Below are 12,534 nucleotides of genomic sequence, written 5' to 3'. Positions count from 1 at the left end.
GTTCCTGGTTCCTGCTCATTTAGAAAAGAAAAGTTTGGAGTCACAGAGAATATTAAGGAATTCTAACTTGGACCTTGTTGACTAAAAAAAATGATTAGAAAAAAGACTAGAGAAGATATGGACAGTACTGAAACATGAGGCTGCCCAGCCGACCAATCACAGGGCTTGCAGTCTGTATCATTTCAACCTGAAGTTACAGATTCCATATAAGCCCCATATGTGTTGCACAGAGAGGGTTTAATGATGGTGCAAAGTCATTTCTCCCTCAGAGGTTGTAAAAGAGGCGTATTAAGTAGATTACAGCAGAGAGATGTGTGTGTTTAAGCCTTTTTGCACGTCAGCAGTTTTGTTTATGCAACAAAAAACAACACACTGCTCACCAAACCAGAGTCTGAGTGTGCAGATGTGTGTGTACTTGTTTGCAGGTGTTGTGGGGACCAATACTTTATTAAAGTTTCATTAAGGGGACTCACCTTCCTTATGGGGTTAAAACTGTGTTCAGAATGTGTGTGTGTGTGTGTGTGTGTGTGTGTGTGTGTGTGTGTGTGTGTGTGTGTGTGTGTGTGTGTGTGTGTGTGTGTGTGTGTGTGTGTGTGTGTGTGAGTGAGTGAGAGTGTTGAATGCATTCTTTAAAACTCTTGGGGTGTTTGGATAGGGACTTAGATAAATGATTGATAGCATGAGTGTTGCAACACAGGCTTAAACAACATCAACTCACTCCCCTGCTGCACACACACAAACACACACGCACACACACACACACACATACACACACACATACACACACACACACACACGAATAGGAACTATAGAAGAAGAAATGCAAAGCTGGTCTGTGTATACACAAGGTCACGTATGTTGGCCTGTTTCCCCATGGTGGTCATAAAAAAAGTTCATTTGTGTGGTTTGCAGCTTGTGGACATTCATATTTTTTTTCTCACGCATGTTTATACTCATGTGGGGGGTGTTCGTGTAAAGTTTTACTGACATAAATCACATTCTTACAGGACACGCAATCACCCTATGCAGCTGTAAAACATCCAACAGTAAAAACATGTTTTCCATACTATGTAATGAGACAATAAGGAAAAAAAGCTTTTTCTTTAATTCATGAGGCCGAGACTAGAGAGGCACAAATTGACTTTAAATCTTGAGATTTAGTCTTTTCCCTCTCTGAGTACTTTTAGTTTTATTCTAACCGTAGAAACTAAGTGAGTAGGAGGTTTTTGAGGTGTTGTATTAAGGATTGGCGCTCCGTCCTGAAGGCACAACAGAGTCAACACTTCAGAGAGCTTTTATGTTGATTTATTTCCTGACTGTTCTCCTGCAGCAGGCGCAGGATCAGTCAGTTAACACAGGGAGCTCAGCCAAAGAGGAAGCTGTGGGCCGTCTGATTTATACCTCTAACGAGTGTGTGTGTGTGTGTGCAGGATGTCACGGCGAGTGGGACAATGTCTCTTGTTGGCAGAGCACCGCAGTCGGAAAGGTGATGACCCTCCCCTGCCCCTCTCCCATCCTACGCCTGTTTGGGAAAAACGGTGAGTTTTGGAGTCGGTGGTGAGGACGGCGCCCTGATCTTTCAGCTGAAGGAAATTTGCCTGATTTCAGAACAACGTACTGTTCCTGGGTGATATTTTAACACATTTCATCAATTTAATGATGCATTTCAGGCTGTCATGATATCAGAGTTTCAACTCTGGTGTTTTGTTCCTCCAAAAAATCTCAATAATGCTCCTATCTCAGTATTTCTGGTAAATTCAGGCCAAAATAATGAAACATTTTAAAGCTGTGTTTCAACCAGAGTTTCTGTTAAAACATACTCAGAACTAGAAAGAAACAGCGTAATGACGTATGGAGAAACAAACATGCAACTGCAATTCACCACCACACCAGCAGAGGGCAGCCTCTCCGCAAAAATAACACCGTAGATCACTGCAGTTAGCCTGTTAGCATGGAGGATCTTCAGCCTGTGCTGGTTTTTATCATAATTCATTTTACTGCAGATGGATTTGTTGACCCTTAAAAGGAGACGAGCACCAAAAACATAACACAGAACCGTTTTGTGGTTTAAAACAGCGATTCTCAAACTTCTTCCAGTGATGTTCCCCCTGTGAAATGTTTTATTTCTGCCACGTACTCCTCGACAAGCACAAAGACGTTATGGTTGGAAAAAGAAGACGTGTAACGCAGCGCTGTACTATTAGTGTCTGATTTATGAAATTGGCACAAAACATGACAACTACATCTATAAAGGCGTAGTCAGCGATCGTCTAATCTGCAAACAATAAATATGGCGTCACGTATGATAGCGAACTGATCCTTGAGCATTCACTGGTCCGGCCTCCGACATGTTGGTCAGCTACGCAGTTTCTACAGCCATGACGATACACGTCCATCATCTTTCGGACGTGGAGCCAAGGGTGGGGTACGAAGGGAGAGGCGGGTCTAAATTTGTTTATCAACAACCTCTCCACTTGTTTTCTCCCAGACCGCTGACTACACCTTTAAGTGTCCTCTTCTCGTATTAAAAGACAGAGCTGCTTTCAAACCAAAATTATTAACTTAACCATAAATAAATGAACGTTTCTTCAAAAGAAAAGATATTAACTTAACTTCAGATGAAAGATTTGCTAAAAAGAAAAAAAAATGATGTGCTTCATGAAGCTGTTGACAACCTGCAGAAAAATTGCAATGCCTTTGGGTGGGTTGCAACTTGTAGACATAAGCATATTTTTTCAAATACCAACAAATTTTGCTGGTTCTGGTTTTGCTTTCTTTAGCGTGTCTGTCAATGTTTTCAATAGCATTCCTGGTACGAAGGAGACTCTTACTTTTTGGGGGTAAAATGGAATTAAAAAATCTATGGGTATGGATATAATAGTCGCTTTATGAACCTTAACATATTTGATTCACACATTGATTGAATAGTGTTGAAAGAATTTTGCTTGGTTGCTAATTTTTGAATATACATTTTTCAATCTTGCATACCCCCTGGAGTACCCTCAGAGACCCCAGGGGTACGTGTACCCCCAATTAAAAACCATTAGTCAAAGGGGCCGTTTACATGACAACGGTTTTAGGCTGAAACGCAAAAGTTTTGTTGCATTTAAGCCTCGCGTGTACACGGAAACGACGTTTCAGCTGACCTAGAACGCAAACTTTTCCTTTTCCTTGAAAGCTGCCGACGTCGTTGCCATGTAAACAGTCAGCCGGTGTTTTCAGTATAAACGCTGACGTCACACTCCACCTCGCACGAGCGCTTACAACAACAGGACAACAGTACCGTTGTTATGATGGTCACAAACTACCGTGTTGATCTTGTGCTGCTCAATCTGCTGAATCTATGACTGTCTTTATACAAAATGAGCATCTGTTTCTCCACTTTTGCACTTAGTATTCCCCAATACACCAGATAATCGGCTTAACTCTACTTTGGTGGAGGTCTCCCAAAACCTGCTTCTGGACAAGACATTTATAGCACCACCTACAGGCCTGGCATGCTTACTACAGTGTTTTCAGTCCCTCTTCGTTAAACACAGATTTTTTTTCATGGTGTTTTGGGGGTCATCTTATTGAGGACGGAGGGAGGGTAGAATAAAAACACTGACTTCTCCACCAATCAGAATTAGTCAGCTTTCAGGCCCCGCCCCCAAAGTTCCTGTTCCTCCCTGGAGAAGGAGATTAACTACCTAGGAACTAAATTTAGACCCTGGATCCTGCTGTCAAAATACATACAGAGTTCCTCTCAAGCTTCCTACCTCCTTGATTCAGAGCAAACTCGCCGTATGAAACCAAAGAGGAGAAGTTTTTGGTCAAACTCTTCCAGACTATCGAGGTTCAGTAGTTAAGTTTTATGACCAAAGTTTTCTGTCACACTGAATCCCCGTTGCCTGCTCTGCTTGTATCGACCGGCTTTGACCTTCGCTGGTCGTTTCCTTCACAGCTGACTTCACTCCCTCGTCTTTCAGCGCGCTCGCTGAACTTCATCCATCATGTTGATCACCTCGTGTCCTTCCACCTTTGATCCTCTTGACTCAGTCATGCACATGATGCAGTCCGGCAGGTTCTTCCTCCTCTTCCTCCTCTGCTCTCCTCACCTTCCCTTTTCCTGAGAGCCCCTCAACTTCTTTAGACCAGCTTCTCTTTTGAATTGTGACAGTTTCTCCACTCTTTTGATGAAATATATAAACTTTCTTTATGCTGGAAACAAGCAGGGGAAGTTAAATGTCCTGTAGAGTTGTTTTTGGAGGTCAACAAATGTTTGACTTAAGACTTAATTGGGCTCAATGTCAATTTATGGAAATAAAACTTTTAAACTTCTCCTTTTAGCTGTTTTTAACATGAATCTCTATACATAAAGATCGTTTGTGAAGTGATCTGGTTTCTGTCTGTAGGACGTTTGAAGGATCATAAATCAGCGAGCATCACTCCGCCTGTTTCACATAATGAGCCAAATTATTCTCCGAGCGGCTGTCAACATCTGCACTGACCGACTTTCTCCGCTTCCTCTCAGCAGCATCTGTCGGCAGCTCGGTTCATTCTCTTTTCCCTACACGGTGATGAAAATCCTCGACTCAAACCAGTTTAGTGACCGAGGTGTGAAAATCAGCACAGAGCGGCGTCACAATCTGAAACCAACACACTTCTCTTCAAGATCAGTTTTAGGGACTCACTCAGAGCAAAAACAGAAATCAAAGCAGGTTTTTACAGGTTTTTTGACACAGTTAATGTTGAGTAAATATCACAAACTATGCTTTTATTTCACTTTCTCAGTTTCATTTCACTCTTACTGTCGATATTAGCTGAAGGTTTACCATGATAAATTTAATCAGAAGAGCATCGTGACCTCAAAGGATGTTGTTCTGCTTTGTGTGCATCTTTTTTTTCCAGTAAATTTGATTTTTTTTTTTCTTTTGATCAGCTTCAGTCCTGAATATCTGAAAAATCTATCATCCGTTCAGCAGAGTGGTTTCTGTTGGTTTGCCACGTATTCAGACAAATCTGAAAAAATACTCTCGTATCAATATTTTGACTTAAAGTTTGATGTATTTTTCTTTATATTGACCATATTTAAGGGAACAGAGATTCAGACTGAGTTTCAGTTCAGCTTTGAAACAAACCTGGGATTTAGAGGGACCGTAGAGGGTTTTTAAGTGGTCTTGAAAAATTCACACTCCTTATCATAATTTACACGCTACTTTTTAGCTTTCCAATCGGGTCAGGCAGGACTGGATTGATTTACAGCATGTTGAAGTCTCCATGACAACACCACACCGGCTGACGAAGTTTAGTACCGAGAAGGAAGATCTGTGTTTTTCTCTGCTGGAAACGATTTCTGTGATTAATTTTGTAGTGATGGTGGACACAGGAGCCTAACTGTCAGACAGAAAAAGGACAGAAGAGCAGAAGAAAGAAAACAGGAGAGAGATAGAACACGAGCTAACACAGGCTAGAGGCTAAAGCACAGACTGAACTGTAGTTGTTCAAACTTGAGAGTCTTTTAATAAAATGAAGAGAGAGGTTATGTTAGCTCTGCTTGGGCTAACTCGCCAAAGCCGCATTCCATTTGTACTCAGAAATGGAAAGTCGTGAATGAGAATCGGAAATTTGGAAAAACTTGCCATGACAGCAGTTTTTCTGTAAATAAACATCAAAAAATACTCTATGTACGGTTGATTTGTCGCGATGAACACTAGTCAGAAATTCTAAAATAAAACCCAAATAACATTAGCTTAATTACTGTTAACCCCTGAACTAGGAATTCCCTACGGGGAACTCTGGGGTGGTGTGGGTGCTACGACTCAGAATTTCGAAATTCTGACCTTGGGGGTATTCCAGTCGGGCGTTCCCAGTAGTATCATGTTTTGGTTCAAAAAGCACAGCAGCATTGTTTCCAGGCTCTCATAGCCCCTCTGTTCAGAACGCTCTGATTTAGTGGGCGTGGCCTTCATATGTAAATGAGCCGCCGCTGATACCGCCCCGCTCTTCAGCATCACTGAGAGCGGCGCCACGAGCTCCGAGCGCATAATGTTTAGAAAACAGAGAAGCTCGTTTACCGTAACATTACAGGCCAAAACAACAGGCTAACCGCAGCTACAGTTAGCATCCTGAAGCTAACACAGAGACAGGGGGACACTGAGGAAAAGCTTGTCCATCTGCTCCACATCACACAGCATTTAAAATACTCACGTTTCCAGGGTCCCAGGTTTGTTGGAGGATGGTTGGTAATGCGCCTGGATTCAGGACCAGTCTCTTCGCTAGCCCTCTGTTGTACTGTCCAAAGGGGGAAAAGTAGTCGGCCGTGAAGTGACTAGCACACACATGCAAAGTTTTACTGAGTGTAGCCGGAACATTTCCTTGATAAATGAACTCTAGACACTTAGTCTGTCTTCTTCTGAGATGGGAAGCTTGTGTATGGAACTATGTGGCTGTTTATTGCCCAAAACAGAGCAGTGATGGCTCTTCAACTTTGGCATTCTCCTCTCCGCTGCTGGTGGACCGATTGGTCAAAAAAAGGAATCGCTGACGTCGCCAAATCCCCAAAATCCAAACAGCTCGTTTTAGGTCAGGATTTTACATTCACAAGCTCTACTCAATACAGGTTTTGTCATTAAATATCACTTTTTGTGGGCTGGGAGGAAAGACAAAGACCCACAAATTTCACTAAAAGACTTAATAAAGTGATTTTTGCATAATATGGGACCTTTAAAGTTCACCCATGAAATATTAAACTAAATGGACTCATTATTTCAGCCCTGAGGGTCACGAATCTACAGTTATCATCTCTGTGTTTCCAGGTTTAATCAGCAGGAACTGCACAGAGAGCGGCTGGTCGGAAGTTTACCCCGTCATCACCGCCGCCTGCTGGCCAGACGACACTGACGAACCCTCTGAGGTGAGCCCAGAAAATTAACATATGCAGTAACATCACCTGGAAGTCAGTGAGTTGTTAATAACATGTAAACATCTATCAAATAATGGAGCTTCAGTCACTTCATTTTTAGTCTCATGTTTTGTACGAGTTGCAGAAGTCGCTGCAGAAGTCGTTGCAGAGTTGAGGACCTCTGCTCTCAGAGGTGAAACCGCAGCACAGTCTGGATATCTCTGTGGATTATATCTCTGTTTTTACTTGAAGATCTCTCCCCAGATCAGCAGCTTGCAAAACAAACCACAGACGAAGTTCAGGAGATGCTGCTGATCTGCTTCAAAGAGCTCTAACCACAGATCAGTTTCACTCTGTACGAGTGCGAAACCTGCAGATGTGCAAACGTGCCGACAGGCGAGTAGAGCGTCAGGCTGATAGCATAACAAACAGAAAAATCTCACATCAGCACGATCAGCTGACACCGAGCTGATTTCATATCGTGTGTGTTTGTCAGCTCGGAGAGGACACGGTGACGGAGATAAACGAGGAGGAAGGTCAGGGTTGGATCAGATGTGAGGAAGGAGAGGAGGGGGAGCTTTGAGCTGACAGATCTCTGACCTCCAGCTGATCTCTGGGCTCGGTGTGCTTTATCAACCTCTCATCGTGTTTTAAACTTTCACATTTTGTTTTATCTAAGCATGCATGTGATAAAAAGATCAGTGAAAGTCAACCTTTCCTGTTTTTGGCCACGATTTCGAGTGACTCCACCAACATCAGGAAACTGATTCGAAGCGTTTCAGTAAAAAAGGATAAAAAAATGTCTTCACTTTGCGAGGAAATTCTTCAACCTCTGAAAATCTGGATCCTTCAGCCTCGTCTGGTGGCTGTTTTCTGCGTCTCTCCCTGGGAGGAGAACGGATGGGTGTTTTAAGCCGCCTGTTCAGAGACCAGACACCGGATCAGACTCTCAGCTCCAGCAGCTGAGTTGAAGGGTTCAGTTCCTGGTCTCGGCGCTCTCGGCTCTTTAATCCGTCCTCGTCTGCTCTCTCGTGTGTATTTTTTTTTTTTTTTGATGAGATGAAGGAAAACTGGAGGAGTTTTTCCCTGTTGGGCTGAGCGCTCAGAGGATCATGAAGCAGAGTGACACAGCTGGATGTTTAACCCTGCGAGCCACGTGCAGGTGGTTGTAGAAAAAAGGGAAACTGCTGTGATGGAGTGTGAGTCATCGTCTGGTGTGTTGGTGTGTGTCTGTGTGTTTCCTCCCGTCGCCCCGCGGCGTCCTGCGTGATGCCACAGAGCTTATTTTCTGACCTCTCCAGTTATTGCTTGTAGTCAGAGCTGCATTCCTGAACCGTTGGGTTATTCTGAGCTCTGAACGAGGAGGTAACATCCAGGTTTATCAGAACATCCTGAGACTGCACCGCGTCCTCACATCCCTTCTCCTCTTCTGCTGGAGGAAATCTCCTGGAAACATCCCCAACAATAACTCAAGAATTCCTCCACCGGTTACACAATTCACAAAAATTTGTTTTGGGATAAAAAGATCAGATGCCGACCCTGAAGGTCAAAGGTCAACTCAGCCTCTGACTCTCATCTGATCTGTTTTATCGTCGTCTTCTTTTTGAATCTGTGTTTTATGAAGAAGTTCATCACACATTTATTAGCTCATCTCTCTCCCTCCTCTTCTCTTTCAGCTTCTACATTTTTTACGTTCTCTTCTTCAGCCATCTTTTCTTCTTTCTCATTCTCCCTTTTCATCTTCCTCTCCTCATTTTTATATCCTACTTCTTCCTCTTTATGTTTCCTTCCTTCACCGTCTTCCTTCTCTCTTTCCTCTTCTTTCTCTTTCTCTTCATCATCACTCCTGTATCTTCCTCTCAATTTTCTGCCACCTCTTCATCTTCTTCCTCTTCATCTTTCTCCTCTTTTTTTTTCTCTTTTTCGTCTTTGCCTTTTTCCTCTTCATCTCTCTCTCAGTCGACTTCATCTTCTTCCTTATCATCTTCCTCATCATCCTCTTTATTAGGGATGGGTACCTTTCACATTTGAAATGATACGGTACCAAGGCCCTTGTACCTAGCTTTGATACCGGTTCTCAACGTTACAAATTTTTGGTATTTTTTGTGTTTATGTGGTAAAAAATATATTTGTTTGATAATAAAAATATATTTTTTTCAATTTAACATATTAATTCTTCTGTATATCACTTTGCAATGCTGTGTTCATGCCCAGCATGGAAAATCTCCTACTCTTCCACTCCTTCACAGTCACAAGGATGCATTGAGGTACCTAAACATGGTACCTTTTGGTTTTTACATGAATCAGTACCTGGTACTTTTGACAGAATTTGGTTGATACCTATAAAAGTACTTACTCAGTACCCATCCCTAATTTTTATCCCCTTCCTTATCTTTCTCTGGTCTTCATCTTCTTTAGCTTCATCGTCTTTCTTTTTTTTTCTTTTTTGTCTCATTTTTTCTTCCATATCTTCATCCTCTTCCTCATCAACCAACACCCCTTACTTTTTTCCTCATCAACTTCTGCTCCTTCATCTTTTACCTCCTTCACCCTTCTCTCCATCTTCATCTTCTTCCTCTTCATTCTCTTCATGACTCACTTCTCTCCTTCTTTCTCTTCTTCATCTCTTGTAATTTTCTTCCTAATTTTCATTTTGTCTTCTTTTTTGTCCTCTTTTTTCTTTTTCCTTTCTCTAATAACTTTTTATTCTCCTCCCTTTTTTCTTTGTCTTCTTTTATTTCATCCTCTCTAGTTTTTGTCTTTTTATTTTTTTCTGTTGCATTCTCCTTTTCATCCTGTCCGAGCCGCTTCTTTCCTTCCCTTTAGTTTCTTCTTTTTAGTTTCTTCCTTTTTTCATCCTCTCTTCTTTTCAATTCTGACGTTTCTCTCTCCTTTTTCCTCCTCCTCTCTTTCTTCGTCTTCTTACTCTTCATCATCTCTCCTGTATCTTCCTCTCAGTTTTGTGTCCCTCATCTTTCTCTGTCTTCTTCATCTTCTTCCTTATCATCTTCCTCATCATCCTCTTTATCCTCTTCCTTATCCCATCTTTTTCATCCTCTCTTCTTTTCAGTTCTGACATTTCTCTGACTCTGTATGATCTTTGATTTTCTCTTCTTTTTCTTCCTCCTTTCTTTCCTCGTCTTCGTCTTCTTACTCTTCATCATCTCTCCTGTATCTTCCTCTCAGTTTTCTGCCACTTCTTCTTCTTCCTCTTCATCTTTGTGTCTCTCATCTTTGTCTTTCCCTTCATTTTTTTATCTTCTTTGTCTTCGTCTTTTTCCTCCTCATCTCCCTCTCAGTCGTCTTCATCTTCTGCCTTATCGTCTTCCTCTTTGTCCTCTTTATTCCCTTCTGTATCCTATCTTTTTTTCTGGTCTGCCTCTTCTTCATCTTCATCTTCACCTTCTCTCTTCTTTTTTTTCTTTTTTTGTCTAATTCAATTTCTTTTTTATCTTCATCCTCTTCCTCATCATCTTACACTCCATCACTTTCTTCTTCAATGTCTTCCTCACCCTTATCCTTTGCCCCATCTCCTTCATCCTTTACTTCATCTTCATCCTCTCTTCCCTCATCTTCTTCATCTTTTTTCATTCTCTTCACAACTTACTACTCTACGTCTTTCTCTTCTTCATCTTTTTTTAATTTTCTTTTCCTCATTAACATTTTGTCTTCTTTTTTGTCCTCTTGTTTCTTTTTTCTGAATCTTTTCCCCTCTCTTTTAAATTCTTCTCCTTTTTTCTTGTCTTCCTTTATTTCTGTCTTTTCATTTTTATCTGTTGCGTTCTTCTTTTTCTCCTCTCTCTTCTTGTTCATTTCCCTCTCCTCCTTTTTCATCCTCTCCCCTTTTCAGCTCTGACATTTCTCTGACTCCGTATCATGTTTGATTTTCTCCCCGTCTTCTTCCTCTGCTCTTTCTTCTATTTCATCTTCCTCCTTTCATTCATCTTATTCTCATTTTCTCCTCTCCTCATCCTCATCCTCTTTCCTCTCCTCTTCCTGATCCTGTCCAGACCCTCTGCTGGGACTCTCCCTCTCAGACCCTCTCTGCAGCTTCGATCTGTTTCTGTTTGAAGACCTGGAGGTTTCAGCTCAGACCTCAGCACAGTTTACACGTCGCAGAAATATACAGACGACTGTTTTATCATTCCTCTGAAAACTCTCCTGGTATGCAAACATGCCTTTCTTTAGGAACACAGCTGGGTCTATTTATAACATCTGCATCATGACGTCCTCACTGTGACGGACTGATAGACGACAGATGAAGAGTCTTATCCAAGTTTAATTTCCCTGGGAGCAAATTTCAGTTCAATAACAGAGGGAGTAATATTAGGCTTTGTGAAGCACTGAATTAATATATTTATATAATTTTAAAAATTTTATGACAGTTTATGAACAAAGAAACTGATAACGATCATTTTAATGATCTTTGATTTCAGCTCGTTTTCTACCGCGTGGTGAGGATTCTGTCCACGCTCGGCCACTGCCTGTCGCTGGTCACTCTGCTCAGCAGCACCTTCATCATCTGTCTGTTCAGGTAAATGCCCCACAACACCTGTAACAACAAGTGTACACACACACACACACAAAACCTGTTTATCACCTGACCAAAAGTTTAAGACCACAGGCTATTAAAGCCAAAATCTGCCCCAAATGTTCATTTTCTGTCAGGCATTCACACGGTCATGCCCTCCTGATGCTAAAGCTAAGAAGCTGTCTCTTCTTGAACGTGGTCATATCGTCGCAGCGTGCCATTGCTGCTGAAGTTGGACGCAGTAAGACAGTCATCCTACAGTTTTGGAAAGATCCTGAGCAATATGGAACAAAAAAGTCAAGGTAGACCCAAAAAATTACACCTGCGCTGAGACGGAGGATCTGATTGGCTGTCCATCAAGATACAGGGTGGTCCTCGGCCAAACTAAGGCCCGTACTGGTGCCGACTGCAGCGCAATAGCCATCAGACGGGAAAAACAAAAAACAAATATCACGTGTCAAGGTTGAAAAAAAAGATAAATGTTTAAAAGAAATGAAAGAAATATACAGTAGAAGGCAAGAAGCTGCAGTTCCTTATGCGACCACTGGGGCTGGAATCAAAATCAGAGGGTTTGCCATTGTGCCCCATGTTAAAGTTTCTGTTTTTACAGCAGAACTTCACATATTCACTGCCTAGTTTATGAAATAGCTTGAGGTTTTTTGGCTCATTTATTAATCTGAAAACATTTTACAGGGGTTGGACTTTATCTAATTCATCTATTAAGTGGAATATTATAAAAGGTGAAAATATACAAAAGATCATAATTAGGGACAAGTTGACGGACAAAGCCTGCTAAAAGTTTGGATACTTGTGTCAAACTTCTGTGTGTTATCAGACTTTAAAAGTTTGTAAAGGCTTAGAAATCATCCAAAAGTCAGGATAACTTATCTAGTTCAGAATATATAAAGACTCTGTCAGGATATATATTATTAACATGTGTCTGAACTCGCTGAATGTTCCTCAACACGGAGACACTCGGGGCGATAACAGTTTGTTGTAGAGATGAATGAAAGAAATGACTCTGGCAGCTCGGCCTGGATTAACTCCAGATGTTCTTCAGCTGTGTGTTTAGGTGCTACATCCTTCACTTGATTTACACTCAAACACACTCTATAAACAC

General features: G+C 41.6%; 1 protein-coding gene across 1 annotated transcript in view; it reads left to right on the top strand.

The window, feature by feature from the left end:
• LOC141807485 (vasoactive intestinal polypeptide receptor 2-like) overlaps window positions 1–12,534 on the top strand; it is a 28,301-nt gene that overhangs the window by 9,951 nt on the left and 5,816 nt on the right. Inside the window, exons 3-5 of the mRNA XM_074693549.1 lie at window positions 1,431–1,538; window positions 6,798–6,895; window positions 11,320–11,417. Coding sequence (XP_074549650.1) covers window positions 1,431–1,538; window positions 6,798–6,895; window positions 11,320–11,417 — 304 coding nt within the window. The remainder of the gene's footprint in view (window positions 1–1,430; window positions 1,539–6,797; window positions 6,896–11,319; window positions 11,418–12,534) is intronic.

Source organism: Halichoeres trimaculatus, unplaced genomic scaffold (genome assembly GCF_033239565.1).
Source record: "Halichoeres trimaculatus isolate MK-OKI-2021-1 unplaced genomic scaffold, fHalTri1.1 fHalTri1_scaffold_18, whole genome shotgun sequence".
Classification (NCBI taxonomy): domain Eukaryota; kingdom Metazoa; phylum Chordata; class Actinopteri; order Labriformes; family Labridae; genus Halichoeres; species Halichoeres trimaculatus.
The sequence above is the reverse complement of the archived record's forward strand: the minus strand, read 5'-3'. Positions and strand labels throughout refer to the sequence as shown.